The sequence below is a fragment of the Coregonus clupeaformis genome, chromosome 10 (assembly GCF_020615455.1).
Source record: "Coregonus clupeaformis isolate EN_2021a chromosome 10, ASM2061545v1, whole genome shotgun sequence".
Classification (NCBI taxonomy): Eukaryota; Metazoa; Chordata; class Actinopteri; order Salmoniformes; family Salmonidae; genus Coregonus; species Coregonus clupeaformis.
Genome location: NC_059201.1, coordinates 58,260,982 through 58,276,630, shown reverse-complemented (window position 1 = coordinate 58,276,630; position 15,649 = coordinate 58,260,982). Strand labels below are relative to the sequence as shown.

Genomic DNA, 15,649 nt, shown 5'->3' with positions numbered 1-15,649 from the left:
ATTTTGGCTGCTGAATTTTTCAAAAGCATCGATCATCATCTCACCCCATTGCTGCACTTTTGCCCAAGGGGGCTCGATTAGAAGTCATTTGAAAAATTATGGCAGAGAGTGATGCGGGCGCTGGAGATGGGGGTGTGAGCATGTGTGTCTGGGCAGGTGTGATGTAGTTGATGTTTGTGTGACGTTGTCGTTTGTATATGTATGTTTTGTATTGTTTAAAAATTTAGTTCAGTCCACTGCATCATAGTTCATTGAGTCATCGATTCTCATATTCAAGGTATTGCCCTTTCCTAACTTGACTACTGTTCTATCTAAACTTTAAACTTATTTGAAAACCCCAGTAAACAGTTTAAAAGAAAGACCTTGCTCTGTCTGGCCCCCTCCCTCTACCTGAGTTAGTCATGTTAGACGGTACCCTCTACAACTCCCATTTCTTGAAACAGATCATTCTCTCTATTCCCTCCCGTCCCCCTTCCGTGGGTAGTGCCGCTCACCCAGTCCGATGGCACGCTTTGTGGGCTGGGAGGGCACCGCACGCTCCCTCAGCGAGAGCAACTCGCCCACCGCCTCCGTCCGCTCTGGTGCCCGCTGCACCCATGCCCGCTCTGCCAGCCACGCCAGCCGCAGAGACACCACCGTGAGAAAACTCACCCCTTACTGGCCCCCTGTATAGCCCCCCCATGGCGTAACCCCCCCCCCCAAGCATGGCCCCCACATAACTGTGTGTTTGTGTGTGTGGTCTTTACCTCGTGTGTTGGTGTCTGTGTTTTGTGTGATGTGGTGCATGTATGTGTATGTTTTAACACTAGAAAGGCCTGACCTCGTTGGACCCCCTCGTGCCAATGACACGTCTTTTGGACGTCAATGTTCTGACAGTCTAATAAATAGATTTCATATATGCTATTGGAACAATAATCATTTTTCAGGTCTTATGTAACAATAGAGTACACATTTTTTGGGGATAACATTTTCATTAGTTTATGTTACTGTAAGCTATATGTAAAAATGAAAAACCACTAAAGACACAGAATTTCAAGTGTCAAATAAATGTTATTCGTGGAGTGTAATGAAACAAAAAGCATGTACGTTGGAACACAGTAACCGCTTCTTTTTATAACGACAAAACAAATAAAAAATACCCAAAACACCAAGAGGCGCGGTCAAATAAAGAAAATATCAGTTACCTAAAAATTCAGTATAAGCGCCAAGTGTGCTTGTAAATAGTGAAAATCAGCACAAAAGCAATAATGGCATTATAATGAATGTGTCGATATGACAGCAGTCAATTATTGTCAGTTATCGGACACATTATTTGTGGCCTCGCTCGTGCAGTACAGTATGTTGTGCATCTTCACGCAATGGCATCAGTTGAATCTCATTTAGCTGTTATCCCTTGTCCTAACAGTTGACACGTTTTGGTCACCTTCACTTGCTTGCAACACTTCCCACAAACAAGTTGCTTGCAGCTGAAACCGGTATTGGGGGTTCTGTTTCAAGTGCACCCCCTCGCTGTGAACTTGGCTCGCGTGCAATCTTTGCTGCTGCCTTGGCCCTCATATGTCTCTCATGTAGCCCGTGTGCTGGGACTCATGATGAAGTCTCTCCTGGTCATGGTGTTGTTCGTGCACTGCTTGAACAACACGTGCGCGTTGATAGCAGCCAAGTTAAGCATGTTGTAGAACACAGCAACAGGCCAGCGGCGAGTTCCTCCTTTCGCCGAGCCATCCTTACAACCGTGCCATCTGATGTAAAACATCCACACCGACCTATGGAGTAGAAAAGGTTAGGATTATTTCCCCATAGGAATTATTTTCCAAATGTGACAGTTCTCCCCTTGCCAACGTAAGGTTCCACAAGCATCATCACCACATTCTCCGACGCTCGCTCACCTGCTGCCCGATATGGATACTTTCCCACATATGGAAAGCCGTTCAGCATTTACTTGGTGTCAGCGGCTAACCAAAACTTGAGTGGGCTGATATAGGGTACTGTTTTGAAATTATAATTAGAATAGATTAATTCAATAGAATAGCCCTTCATTCACAATTGGTGATTACATAATTATGCATCGTTCGCTTCCCCTCGCTCATCAACTCACCCTTTCTCCCCCATCATACAATGCTTAATTTATTTAATCTATTGTTATGTGTGAAATTAGTTTCGGTATAGTTTAGGTTCAGTTTCGAGGCAATTATCTGGGTGATTAACAACTGGCCACGGCACCTTCAACTTTCTGGAGAAGGAGGGGGGCAGGACCTACTGTCGGAGGGCCAGCAGGGGAAAACCATTCAAAAAATGACATGCCATCGTAAAACTGGTTGTAACACCAGTTATGTTTGTGATATTAAGATTCTAACAATGACAGTGCATTCGGAAAGTATTCAGATCCATTCTAAAATGGATTTTTTTTTTTATAATCCTCATCAATGTAGCCCATAATGACAAAGTGAAAACCGGTTTTCTGTTAAAAAACAACAACAGAAATACCTTATTTACATAAGTATACAGACCCTTTGTTATGAGACTCTAAATTGAGCTCAGGTGCAACCTGTTAACATTGATCATCCTTGAGATGTTTCTACAACTTCATTGGAGTCCACCTGTGGTAAATTCAATTGATTGGACATGATTTGGAAAGGCACACACCTGTCTATATAAGGTCCCACAGTTGACAGTGCATGTCAGAGCAAAAACCAAGCCATGAGGTCGAAGGAATTGTCCGTAGAGCTTCGAGGCAGGATTGTGTCGAGGCACAGATCTAGGTTAGGGTACCAAAAAAAGTCTGCAGCATTGAAGGTCCCCAAGAACACAGTGGCCTCCATCATTCTTAAATGGAAGAAGTTTGCAACTCCCAAAACTCTTCCTAGAGCTAGCCGCCCGGCCAAACTGAGCAATCAGGAGAGAAGGGCCTTGGTCAGGGAGGTGACCAAGAACCCGGTGGTCACTCTGACAGAGAGTTCCTCTGTGGAGATGGGAAAACCTTCCAGAAGGACAACCATTTCTGCAGCACTCCACCAATCAGGCCTTTATGGTAGAGTGGCCAGACGGAAGCCACTCCGCAGTAAAAGACACATGACAGCCCGCTTGGAGTTTGCCAAAAGGCACATAAAGGACTGACCATGAGAAACAAGATTCTCTGGTCTGATGGAACCAAGATTGAACTCTGGCTGAATGCCAAGCGCCACGTCTGGAGGACGAAGCATGGTGGTGGCAGCCTCATGCTGTGGGGATGTTTTTCAGTGGCAGGGACTGGGAGACTAGTCAGGATCGAGGGAAAGATGAACTGAGCAAAGTACAGAGAATCTTGATGAAAACCTGCTGCAGAGCGCTCAGGACCTCAGACTGGGGCGAAGGATTCACCTTCCAACAGGACAACGACACTAAGCACACAGCCAAGACAATGCAGGAGTGCCTTCGGGACAAGTCTCTGAAATGTCCTTGAGTGGCCCAGCCAGAGCCCGGACTTGAACCCGGTCGAACATCTCTGGAGAGACCTAAAAATAGCTGTGCAGCGATGCTCCCCATCCAACCTGACAGAGCTTGAGAGGATCTGCAGAGAAGAATGGGAGAAACTCCCCAAATACAGCTGTGCCAAGCTTGTAGCGTCATACCCAAGAAGACTCAAGGCTGTAATCGCTGCCAAAAGTGCTTCAATAAAGTACTGAGTAAAGGGTCTGAATACTTATGTAAATGTGATATTTCGTTTTTTTGGTATTTTCTTGGTATAACTTTGCCTGTTTTCGCTTTGTCATTATGGGGTATTGTGTGTAGATTTATGAGGAAAAAAACAATTTAATCAATTTTAGAATAAGGCTGTAACGTAACAAAATGTGAATAAAGTCAAGGGGTCTGAATACTTTCCGAATGCACTACATTGTTTTATTAGTTTTGAGTCATTATGATTCTCTCTGCCTTTCTTGTGTTAAGCATCCTATGTCCCTGTATTGTTTGGTGGTGTGTGTGTGACGTGACGTTGTCTTTTTTTGTCCAGTTGTGTAAAATGAATGCATCCAGTGTCTGTGTTTAGTGTGTGGTTGTTAGAGTACTGGATATGTGGGAGAGGGAGAAAAACAGCTTTCGCTAATTTACTATCAGCCCATAATTTGACCTGAAAACGTAAAATTATCAACTTGATGTTCTATATAACCCAACTAGCCCCCTCCTGATGGCCTAAGAGCTCCTAAAAGCCATTGCTCTCAATAACACTTCACCCCATATATTAGAGCTGTGATAATAATATAGTGATTATATATATATATATAGTCTTTTTTTGTAATATAGAGTTCTAATATGTCATTCTCTGTTACTGTGCCTCTTGAACTCCCTCCAGTCGTTATCTGTGATCGGCTGCCCATCCTTGTGTCTACATCCTGTACTTCAGTGTTTGTTTGCTCTGCCCTGCCCTGCCCGGATACATTAACCTCTGTTACATATTATTTATTATCATGTGGACTTTCACTTCTCGGTCACATCAAACAGGCCACTGCTTGTTTTGTTTTTGCATGAGCTGTCATGTATATGCATATATTATAATGGAATGTATGATAGAATTTATGTAAATCTAATTATCCATCTGAAATTATACAATATGTCTGTATTTAATGGTGTATCTATCTGTTTATAGAGTATAGAATATATCATATCATCTGTGTATAGAATGTCTATCTGTATCTAATGGTACATTGAGTTGGCAGTGGCACAATGTGATGTTGGGGTTTGTTTCAGGAGGTGAGCGGGTCGGGACCGATCGGGTCGGGCACAGAGAACGGCACGGCCATGCCTCCTCCACACAACGCCTACACACAGCACGGAGAGAGGGTCCGCGCCATGTCCACATCCGGAAAGGTAACCAACACACACACAGCGAGAGAGAGACTTGCACGCACACACACACACACACACAAGCTGACACGCGCACACACACACACACAAGCAGAGATACACATACAGACACAAACACACACACACACTCGCACCTCCATAGAATGCTTATCAGTTTGTACTTTGATATATGGTCAATGATTAAAGCAAATAAGCACCGGTCCAGTGCATTCCTCCGTTTGTGAATCATTGACAAACCAATCAGACTTTTTGTAGTCCATTCATAATTAATTAATTGTACGATAATAACTTAAGAAATATTTCCACCAGGAAGTGATGGAAAACACCTTACATTACATAGGCATTATTCCAGGGTAAATATATAGCTGTAACTAATTATCTTCTAACAACCACGTAAGTATAGGCAGTAACCGTTATTACCGTTGCTCATTTTGTTTTCCAAAAAACAAACACTAAAAGGTGGTAACTGCATGATTGCTTCTACCAGTATTTACTAGGGTGTAATTCTTAGCGTTCAGCTGACGGTGGCAGCAGAGGCCAAGAGGTTGAGGAGGGATTCTCTTCTCTTGTACACATTTCCCTTTTCTTTTTCTTTTCCTAAACAATGATCTATCTTCTTCCCTCCCTCCCTCCTTCCTTTCTCCCTCTCATAGCCCCAGAGTGCCCGGGAGCAGCTGGCCCTGACCCTGGGCGGAGGGCTCAACTCTGAGGCCCCCCGCACCAGCCACGACTCCCTCCACTGCTCCAGCGGCTACAGCACGCAGACCACCACGCCCTCCTGCTCCGAGGACACCATCCCCTCCCACGGTTAGTAGTGACCACCACTCACCACCATCACCAAACCCCTGCCACGGTTAGTAGTGACCACCACTCACAACCATCACCAAAACCCTGCCACACACCACTCCTGGGATACGTCCCAAATGGCACCCTAATGCCTACCTAGTGCACAACTTTTGACCAGAACCTACTATCCCCCAGTGGTCACAGCACTGTCTGCATGTCCCTCTACCTGTCTGCCTATCTGTCTGCCAGTATGAAAATGTATGCACTCACTAACTGTAAGTCGCTCTGGATAAGAGCGTCTGCTAAATGACTAAAATGTTAAATGTGATGAATGTCTGTCTCTCTCTCTCTGGCTCAGCTAGCTCTGTTCTTCAGTCGGTCTCGGTGTCTGGGATCTTATAATGCATTATTGTCTTATTGTTTGTCTGTCTGTGTATTTGTCATGATTGAAGTATTGTCTATATTTGTACTCTTCGGTCTGTTTTCCTACCTGCCTTATCTGTGTGTCTGCATATGTGTCTGTCGGTGTGTCTGTGATCGTTTTGCAGTGTGCCGCATGCATTCATCTGTCATTTCACAACCAAAACAGAACCACGTCTTCACTTTTGTCCCATCCCTGTGTCTGTTTCGACAGCATTATCACAGCCCTAGCTAGGTAGCGTTAGCTAGAGCTAGTCGGCTAGACCTGCGCCAAAAATGCGTTATTTTTCATCCTGTAGCTATTCCTCAGTATTCTTTTAAAATAGTGAGCCAATGTGTTTTCAGCACTTTTATTTCCACGACTGATCAAAACTAATAGTCTCCTGCTCTCTCTTGTCTCTCTGCAGCAGTGAGCAATATGTTTGGAACATCAAATCACAATAAAATTGCAGTATCGAATCGCAATACATATTGTACCGGCACCTACAGTGCATTCGGATAGTGTTCAGACCCCTTGACTTTCTCCACATTTTGTTACGTTGCAGCCTTATTCAAAAATTGATTCAATTGTTGTTTTTTTCTGATCAATCTACACACATCCTCATAGTGACAAAGCAAAAACAGGTTGTTATTCAGACCCTTTACTCAGTACTTTATTCAATCACCTTTGGCAGCGATTACAGCCTCGAGTCTTCTTGGGTATGATGCTACAAGCTTGGCACACCTGTATTTGGGGAGTTTCTCCCATTCTTTTCTGCAGATCTTCTCAAGCTCTGTCAGGTTGGATGGGGAGCGTCGCTGCACAGCTATTTTCAGGTATCTCCAGAGATGTTAGATCGGGTTCAAGTCCGGGCTCTGGCTGGGCCACTCAAGGACATTCAGAGACTTGTCCCGAAGCCACTCCTTCACCCCAGTCTGAGGTCCTGAGCGTGCTGGAGCAGGTTTTCATCAAGGATCTCTCTGTACTGTGCTCAGTTCATCTTTCCCTCGATCCTGACTGGTCTCCCACTCCCTGCCACTGAAAAACATCCCCACAGCATGATGCTGCCACCACCATGCTTCACCGTAGGGATAGTGCCAGGTTTCCTCCAGACGTGACGCTTGGTATTCAGGCCAAAGAGTTGAATCTTGGTTTCATCAGACCAGAGAATCTTGTTTCTCATGGTCTGAGAGTCTTTAGGTGCCTTATGGCAAACTCCAAGGGGGCTGTCATATGCCTTCTACTGAGGAGTGGCTTCCGTCTGGCCACTATACCATAAAAGCTTGATTGGTGGAGTGCTGCAGAGATGATTGTCCTTCGGGAAGGTTCTCCCATCTCCACAGAGGAACTCTGTAGCTCTGTAGGTGACCATCGGGTTCTTGGTCACCTCCCTGACCAAGGCCCTTCTCCCCCGATTGCTCAGTTTGGCCGGGCGGCCAGCTCTAGGAAGAGTCTTGGTGGTTCCAAACTTTTTCCATTTAAGAGTGATGGACATTTATGTTCTTGGGGACCTTCAATGCTGCAGACATTTTTTGATACCCTTCCCCAGATCTGTGCCTCGACACAATCCTGTCTAGGAGCTCTACGGAAAATTCCTTCGACATTACGGCTTGGTTTTTGCTCTGACATGCACTGTCAACTGTGGGAGCTTATATAGACAGGTGTGTGCCTTTCCAAATCATGTTCAATTGAATTTACCACAGGTGGACTCCAAGTTGTAGAAACATCTCAAGGATGATCAATGGAAACAGGATGCAGCTGAGCTAAATTTCGAGTCTCATAGCAAAGGGTCTGAATACTTATGTAAATAAGATATTTATGTTTTTTATATTTAATAAATGTGCAAAAATGTCAAACGTTATGGGGTAATGTAGATTGATTAGGGAGAAAAATAATTTAATCAATTTTAGAATAAGGTTGTAATGTAACAAAATGTGGAAAAAGTCGAGGGGTCTGAATACTTTACGAATGCACTGTAAGTATCGTGATAATATTGTCTCGTGCAGGGGCCTCCCGAGTGGTGCAGCGGTCTAAGGCACTGCATCGCAGTGCTTAAGGCGTCACTACAGCCCCGGGTTAGATCCCAGGCTGTGTCACTGCCGGCCGTGACTGGGAGACCCCTGAGGCGGCGCACAATTGGCCCAGCGTCGTCCGGGTTAGGGGAGGGTTTGGCCGGCCGTGAGTTCCTTGTCCCATCGCGTTCTAGCTACTCCTTGTGGTGGGCCGGGCGCCTGCAAGCTGACTTCGGTCGCCAGCTGGATGGTGTTTCCTCCGACACATTGGTGCGGCTGGCTTCCGGGTTAAGCGAGCAGTGCGGCTTGGCAGGGTCGTGTTTCGGAGGACGCATGGCTCTCGACCTTCGCCTCTCTCGAGTCCGTAGGGGAGTTGCAGCGATGGGACAAGACTGTAACTACCAATGGGATATCACGAAATTGGGGAGAAAAAGGGGTAAAAGTACACAAAAAATTATAATTGTCTCATGCGGTATCTTGTTTGTTGTATAAAAGCCTGTATGCCGAGATGTAAAGCCATACATAGGTTATCAGGGACAATGCCTACAACCCGAGAATGTTATTTTACTCCAGTTTGATCCCTCTCAAAGCATCATGGTGCTAGATTGTCACTTTTGTGAAGCATCCCCCCCATTCAACATATCTGTTGCTTTTGATAATAGAAAATGAGCTCACAATAAATTGTTTTTCTTTTTGTATATAAGTTAAATGCAATTCTATATTCTTTTTCAGCTATAAAGAAAGAGCTTCCTCTTTATGGTAGGTTTCTTGTACTGTTTAGATTTGTCCCCTCTCTGTTCCTCACAAGTGAAATGACAAGATCATCCACAGTGATTTAGTGTGACATCTGTGCTGTGTGAGTTCTCCTCATCACATCAAATGGCCTTTTGCTAGTGAAAGGAAAGCGTTAGCGTAGAACATTTGGTGTGTGTGTGTGTGTGTGTGTGTGTAACCCGTATACGTGTCTGTGCGTCTGTGTGTGACCCCCTGTGTGTATGTACAGTTGAAGTTGGAAGATTACATACACTTAGGTTGGAGTCATTTTTAAAACCACTCCACACATTTCTTGTTAACAAACTATAGTTTTGGCATGTCGGTTAGGACATCTACTTTGTGCATGACACAAGTAATTTTTCCAACAATTGTTTACAGACAGATTATTTCACTTATAATTCACTGTATCACAATTCCAGTGGGTCAGAAGTTTACATACACTAAGTTGACTGTGCCTTTTAAACAGCTTGGAAAATTCCAGAAAATGATGTAATGGCTTTAGAAGCTTCTGATAGGCTAATTGACATAATTTGAGTCAATTGGAGGTGTACCTGTGGATGTATTTCAAGGCCTACCTTCAAACTCAGTGCCTCTTTGCTTGACATCATGGGAAAATCAAAAGAAATTGTAGACCTCCACAAGTCTGGTTCATCCTTGGGAGCAATATCCAAACGCCTGAAGGTACCACGTTCATCTGTACAAACAATAGTACGCAAGTATAAACACCCAAGGGACCACACAGCCATCATACTGCTCAGCAAGGAGACACGTTCTGTCTCCTAGAGATGAACGTACTTTGGTGCGAAAAGTGCAAATCAATCCCAGAACAACAGCAAAGGACCTTGTGAAGATGCTGGAGGAAACAGGTACAAAATTATCTATATCCACAGTAAAACCAGTCCTATATCGACATAACCTGAAAGGCCGCTCAGCAAGGAAGAAGCCACTGCTCCAAAACCGCCATAAAAAAGCCAGACTACGGTTTGCAACTGGACATGGGGACAAAGATCATTATTTTTGGAGAAATGTCCTCTGGTCTGATTTAAACAAAAATAGAACTGTTTGGCCATAATGACCATCGTTATGTTTGGAGGAAAAAGGTGGTGCCTTGCAAGCCGAAGAACACCATCCCAACCGTGAAGCACGGGGTGGCAGCATCATGCTGTGGGGCTGCTTTGTGCACTTCACAAAATAGATGAGGAAGGAAAATTATGTGGATATATTGAAGCAACATCAAGAAATCAGTCAGGAAGTTAAAGATTGGTCGCAAATGGGTCTTCCAAATGGACAATGACCCCAAACATACTTCCAAAGTTGTGGCAAAATGGCTTAAGGACAACAAAGTCAAGGTATTGGAGTGGCCATCACAAAGCTCTGACCTCAATCCTATAGAAAATGTGTGGGCAGAACTGAAAAGGTGTGTGCGAGAAAGGAGGCCTACAAACCTGACTCAGTTACACCAGCTCTGTCAGGAGGAATGGGCCAAAATTCACCCAACTTATTGTGGGAAGCTTGTGGAAGGCTACCCGAAACGTTTAACCCAAGTTAAACAACTTAAAGGCAATGCTACCAAATACTAATTGAGTGTATGTAAACTTCTGATCCACTGAGAATGTGATGAAATAAATAAAAGCTGAAATAAATCATTCTCTCTACTATTATTCTGACATTACATTTACATTTTAGTCATTTAGCAGACGCTCTTATCCAGAGCGACTTACAGGAGCAATCAGGGTTAAGTGCCTTGCTCAAGGGCACATCGACAGATTTTTCACCTAGTCGGCTTGGGGATTAGAACCAGCGACCTTTCGGTTACTGGCACAACGCTCTTAACCACTAAGCTACCTGCCGCCCCGGTATTTCACATTCTTAAAATAAAGTGGTGATCCTAACTGACCTAAGACAGGGAATGTTTACTAGGATTAAATGTCAGGAATTGTGAAAAACTGAGTTTAAATGTATTTGGCTAAGATGTAAACTTCCCGACTTCAACTGTAGGTGTTTGTGAGTGAGATGTGAAGGAGAGACAAAACCTTTGCGTAAGTGGATGAGTGGAGTTCTTATGTGAGTGATTGGGCATACGCACATGTTTTGCGTATGTGGTACTGCCCGGAAATTGTGTTTTAGTGTGTTTACCATCATCGCCTGATAACAGGTCACCGCTCCGTGCTGACTCACCCCCTTATCATACACAGACAAACACACACTCACCCTAATTTCTTCCTCATCAGATACTACTGTTGTATTTTTCTTTATATATTTTTTTACTTCCTGTCACAAACTGGCCAGTGATTCAGCATTGATACAGAGCCCTATGTCAAAATGTGATCACTAGATAGGGAATAGGGTGAAATTTGGGATGCAGACATAATTAGGTTATTATGTTTGGGGCAAATCTGGACTCTTAGAGTTTCTGTGGTTCTCTAATACGTTTTACACGTCTGATTCCCACCAAATACGTCAAGTCTTCAATGCAGTCTGACGTACTAAAAATACTAACTTTAGCGTAGAAGAGCTTTGTGCCACGGAACATTCTTGCTCTTGGTTTATAATGGAATGCATCAGGTCAGATTTTCCACCCCAGGCAAAAGCGTCTGCTTTCTTACCATGTTTTTTTTCCCAGTTAGGAAAGAAATGCATTATGTGTTCCTCCACTCCAAGGAACCACAGGCTTACTCTTGTTCCTACTCCTCCTCACCCCTCCTTTATCCCTCTCTCCCTCCTTCTCTACCCACCAGACTACGACTACATCTCCCTGCACGGGGGCGAGGAGGCGCACCATGGCCCGCCTGACTTTGACAAGTCCTCCACCATCCCGCGCAACAGCGACCTCAGCCTGCAGTACCGCAAGATGATCCAGAGCAAGCGACCCGCCTCCACAGTCAGCTTGCTGGCCGAGCCCGAGCCGCTGGGCTTGTGCCAGTCGCACACTGCCACCATCCGCCGCAAGCCCTCCTCCAAGCCTGCCTACCGCCGCGGCACCATCAGCGGCGGTGTGCCCATCCCCATCTGCACCCCCCAGGTGCCCCTCAAAGCCCTGGGCGTAGGAGGAGAGGGGGACAGCGGGAGCAATGGGGACATGGGGCCACCAGAGGGTGGTGTGGGTATGAGCAGGACGGTGGACCACGGACTGGTCCACGCCAAGCACAGCCTGTGCACGTCCACCCAGAGCCTGAGTGCCATGCCCTTGCACCATTCTTCGTCCACGTCACCCTACTACTCGCTGATCCCGGGCCAGGCGCCAGTTCCCATGGGCAGCTCGGAGCAGCTGTACCAGCTGAGCAAGCAGCAGCAGTACGCCCTGCACCAGCAGCAGCAAAAGCAGTACCAGCAGCAGCACCTGCAGTACAACCAACAGCAGCAGCGGTATCAACAGCAGCCCCAGACACAACAACAGCAGCAGCCGTTTCAATTTCAGCAACGGTTCCAGCAACAACAACTGTACCAACAGCAGCTCCAGCAGCAGCAACAACAGAAGCTCCAACATCAAAAGCAACTTCAGCAACAGCAGCTCCTACAACAACAACAACAACAACAACAACAACAACAACAACAACAACAACAACAGCAGCAGCAGCAACCAATTCAGCAGCAGTCTCATCTCCCACAACAACACAATACGTCTGCCACTGCCAACCAGCTGGTGGAGAGCGGGCACTGCCAGCCCCCCCAGCAGCCCCCTGACGCGGAGGAGCCCTGGGGTGGCGGAGGTCACATGGTCACCATGATCCGGGGAGTGAAACTGCGTCGGACCCTGACCAACGACCGCTCTGCCCCCTTCATTTCCCCGGCCAGCCATCTCAAATGAGCCCCTCCCTACCAGTGTAGGTTGTCATCGTTTTGTTTTACGGTTCTTGCTTTTCTTTTTGCCCCGTTTCCAATATATATTATTATTATATTTTCTCCTGAGAATAAAAAAGGATGTTGCCTTTTTGGAAATTTGGTCTGGTGTAAAAGGCTTCCCTCTCTCCAATCAAATGATTATATAATCTTCCTCAGATGGAGTCGTAGGTGAATATGGCCTCTTTATCGCTCTGTAATTTAAGATGTTTATACATACGAGGATACGTGTTGGCTATATAAAAGCATTTGAGGTCATAGATCAGGGGTATTCAACTCTTACCCTACGAGGTCCGGAACCTGCTGGTTTTCTGTTCTACCTGATAATTAATTATACACACGTGGTGTTCCAGGTCTAAATCAGTGCCTGATTAGAAGGAAACCATTTAAAAAAGCAGTGGAACTGGATTCAAGGTCCAGAGTTGAGTTTGAGGGTCATAGATTATAAAGTTCTATGTTTATATATTGTTGAGAAAATAAGAAAATGCTTTGCTTACTTAGTCTTATCATCACCTTCATGGTCGGAACCAATAGAAACCCACACATATGTATATATTAGCGTGATATGCAGATGTTTTTTTTTTATTAGTCGACGAAATAGCAATGGCATCTTTTCTCGTAGTCTTATTTTTGTATAAAGAACAAGCGCAGGGTCAAAATGAAGAGGTCCTGCTTTTTCGCCTGTACTAGGACCTGTGTAAAAGGACACGGACGGAGCTCCTGAATCAGGCTTGGCAGCTCAAGTTCTGGCAAAGACTGAAACAGTGGACGTGTCCTGAATGATCCCCTGAGGTAAATTTAAAGACAGTCACTTTGAAAAGGAAGAGGAGACTGAAGAATCGGACACAGGACTTAAACCTCTATAGCTTTCTCATCTGGATCTCGTTCATGATGGGATCACGTGAGCTTAATCACTCTCCATGTACTGTTAGGTCCACAATGGCTTGAAATGCTTCGAGCTGGCTTTTCTATGTATTCAGTTGACTTATTTTTCTCTCTAAATCAAACACACACTTCTTCACCTTCTGTGTGGCGGTCGACTGTACCAGTGTTTGAGCCAATCAGAGGCTTGCACTGCAGGGCAGAGAGGGGTCACTGGGTCAACAAAGGGCTTTGTGGGGCTTTTGATAGCAGGGGTCAGGACTTATGTACCGTAAGCTCCTTGAGCTGGAAAGTAAAGCCACCATTGTGTGGGATGAGGAGGACTGCAATGCACTCAATCCCAGCGCTAATATACACTGAGTGAACAAAACATTAAGAACACCTGCTCTTTCCATTACATAGACTAACCAGGTGAAACCAAGTAAAAGCTATGATCTCTTATTGATGTCACTTGTTAAATCCACTTCAATCAGTGTAGATGAAGGGGAGGAGACAGGTTAAAGAAGGATTTTTAAGCCTTGAGACATGGATTGTGTATGAGTGCTATTCAGAAGGTGAACGGGCAAGACAAAATATTTAAGTCCATGCCCTGACGAATTGAGGCTGTTCTGAGGGTAAAGGGGGGGGCAACTCAATATTAGGAAGATGTCCTTAATGTTTTGTAAACTCAGTGTATCTTGAGACATTCTTCACATTGCCAAGCACATTGATTTAGTGATGTATCTGGTGTAGTTTCTGATGGCCCGGTTCCCCGTAAGTTTAGCACCTCTGCTAGATATCCTCCCTATATCAAGTCTACCTGAGGTTGGAGTTCTGGTTAATGTTCAAGTTTTTTAAAAACATTATTTCAGGGTAATCAGTCTATTTTATGAGGAACATATGGTGCTATTGTGACATGCCAATCCCAGCCTAGATGAACCACTGACTCCTCTCCCCCCTGACACATGATGCACTCACTGGCCATATTAAGATATTAGGAAATATCAATTTTTCTAATGATATGATAACCGATGTTGCTGACCAAGCAAGCTTTCGAAACAACTTACGAACCATAGAAGTCATGTGAGGAGACTCGCTGTTTGTGGAGTGGCAACAGTTTTCCGGGCTCTGTGCTGTGGGTTAAAGTGGTTTTGGGCTGTTCCTGGAATGTGAGCCCCACCCAACTGTTAATCACACCGTGGGGGAGGAGGTTGTGAAATCATTTGATTAAAGGCAAATGAGTGATATTGCATTTAGAATATGTTGACCATTTTTGTTCGTCTTAACCGAACCACTTTAAATGTGTGGGGGTTTGGGACCTTTGGACCTTCTAGCCTTTACACATAGCTACTCTTCCCTGAAAATATCCTCCCCTCAAATGTATAGAGAGAGAGAGCGGTGTAACCAGAGAAGCTATCGTATAATACCAACTCCTCCGCTAAGTGCATATCCCTCTCCCCCAACATTAAAGGAGACTCTGCACCCAGCTGGGCTGGGTTATTCTCTCCTCCGTCTCACGTCCCCCCCCCATCCCTCCCTCTTATATTTTTTATTTTGAACCTCCCGATTTGTGTAGGAGGCCCAATTACCTGACACCACTCGCTGCCTCACACCTTTCACCGGGTGCATGGAATGACCCCATTGGCCGGTTTATCCATTGTGCGCCCACCTCATCTCTGGCCTCTTCATGTTGCCGCGAGAAACGCCCCCTCCTCCAGAGGAACTACAATGGCCTCTGTAGTAGAGGCCTTTGTTACAGGATAGGTTCAGACCACACCACACCACCTGACTCAAGCAGCTTTAAAGCAATATCGGGCTTCATTTGATCCACAGCTTTAAGTTCAAGTTCTAGGCTGCGAATGGTAATTATAGTATAGTGCGCATATCTCCCTAACCCCAAAGTATGAAGCGGCAATGCCCTAGCAGAATGAGCGGGGGTCGTGGATAGTCAAATTATGGGGCAGCTGAGCTGGGACATTCCCTCTCTGTTGGGTTAATTGTATGTTATCCGATAAGATTTGTGTTATACTGAGAAGAGCCCAGAGATATATTTTTTTCTTCCGTTTTAGTGAAAGAAATGATCCAAATTCCGTTGTATAGACTAACTTTTAAGAAGGTTTGTATGAATGTAACA

At 45.1% G+C, this 15,649-nt stretch overlaps 1 protein-coding gene across 3 annotated transcripts in view; it reads left to right on the top strand.

Annotated features, from left to right (window-relative positions):
• The window catches only part of mtss1 (MTSS I-BAR domain containing 1), a 126,511-nt gene extending 112,553 nt beyond the window's left edge, over positions 1–13,958 (top strand). Inside the window, exons 11-15 of one of the 3 annotated variants that reach the window (XM_045223092.1) lie at positions 485–637; positions 4,726–4,845; positions 5,496–5,649; positions 8,773–8,799; positions 11,553–13,958. In XM_045223092.1, the coding sequence (XP_045079027.1) occupies positions 485–637; positions 4,726–4,845; positions 5,496–5,649; positions 8,773–8,799; positions 11,553–12,622 (1,524 nt within the window). In that variant the 3' untranslated portion in view covers positions 12,623–13,958. The remainder of the gene's footprint in view (positions 1–484; positions 638–4,725; positions 4,846–5,495; positions 5,650–8,772; positions 8,800–11,552) is intronic. The other 2 variants (XM_041888810.2, XM_045223093.1) reach the window with 2 other exon arrangements.
• Positions 13,959–15,649: the final 1,691 nt, after the last annotated feature.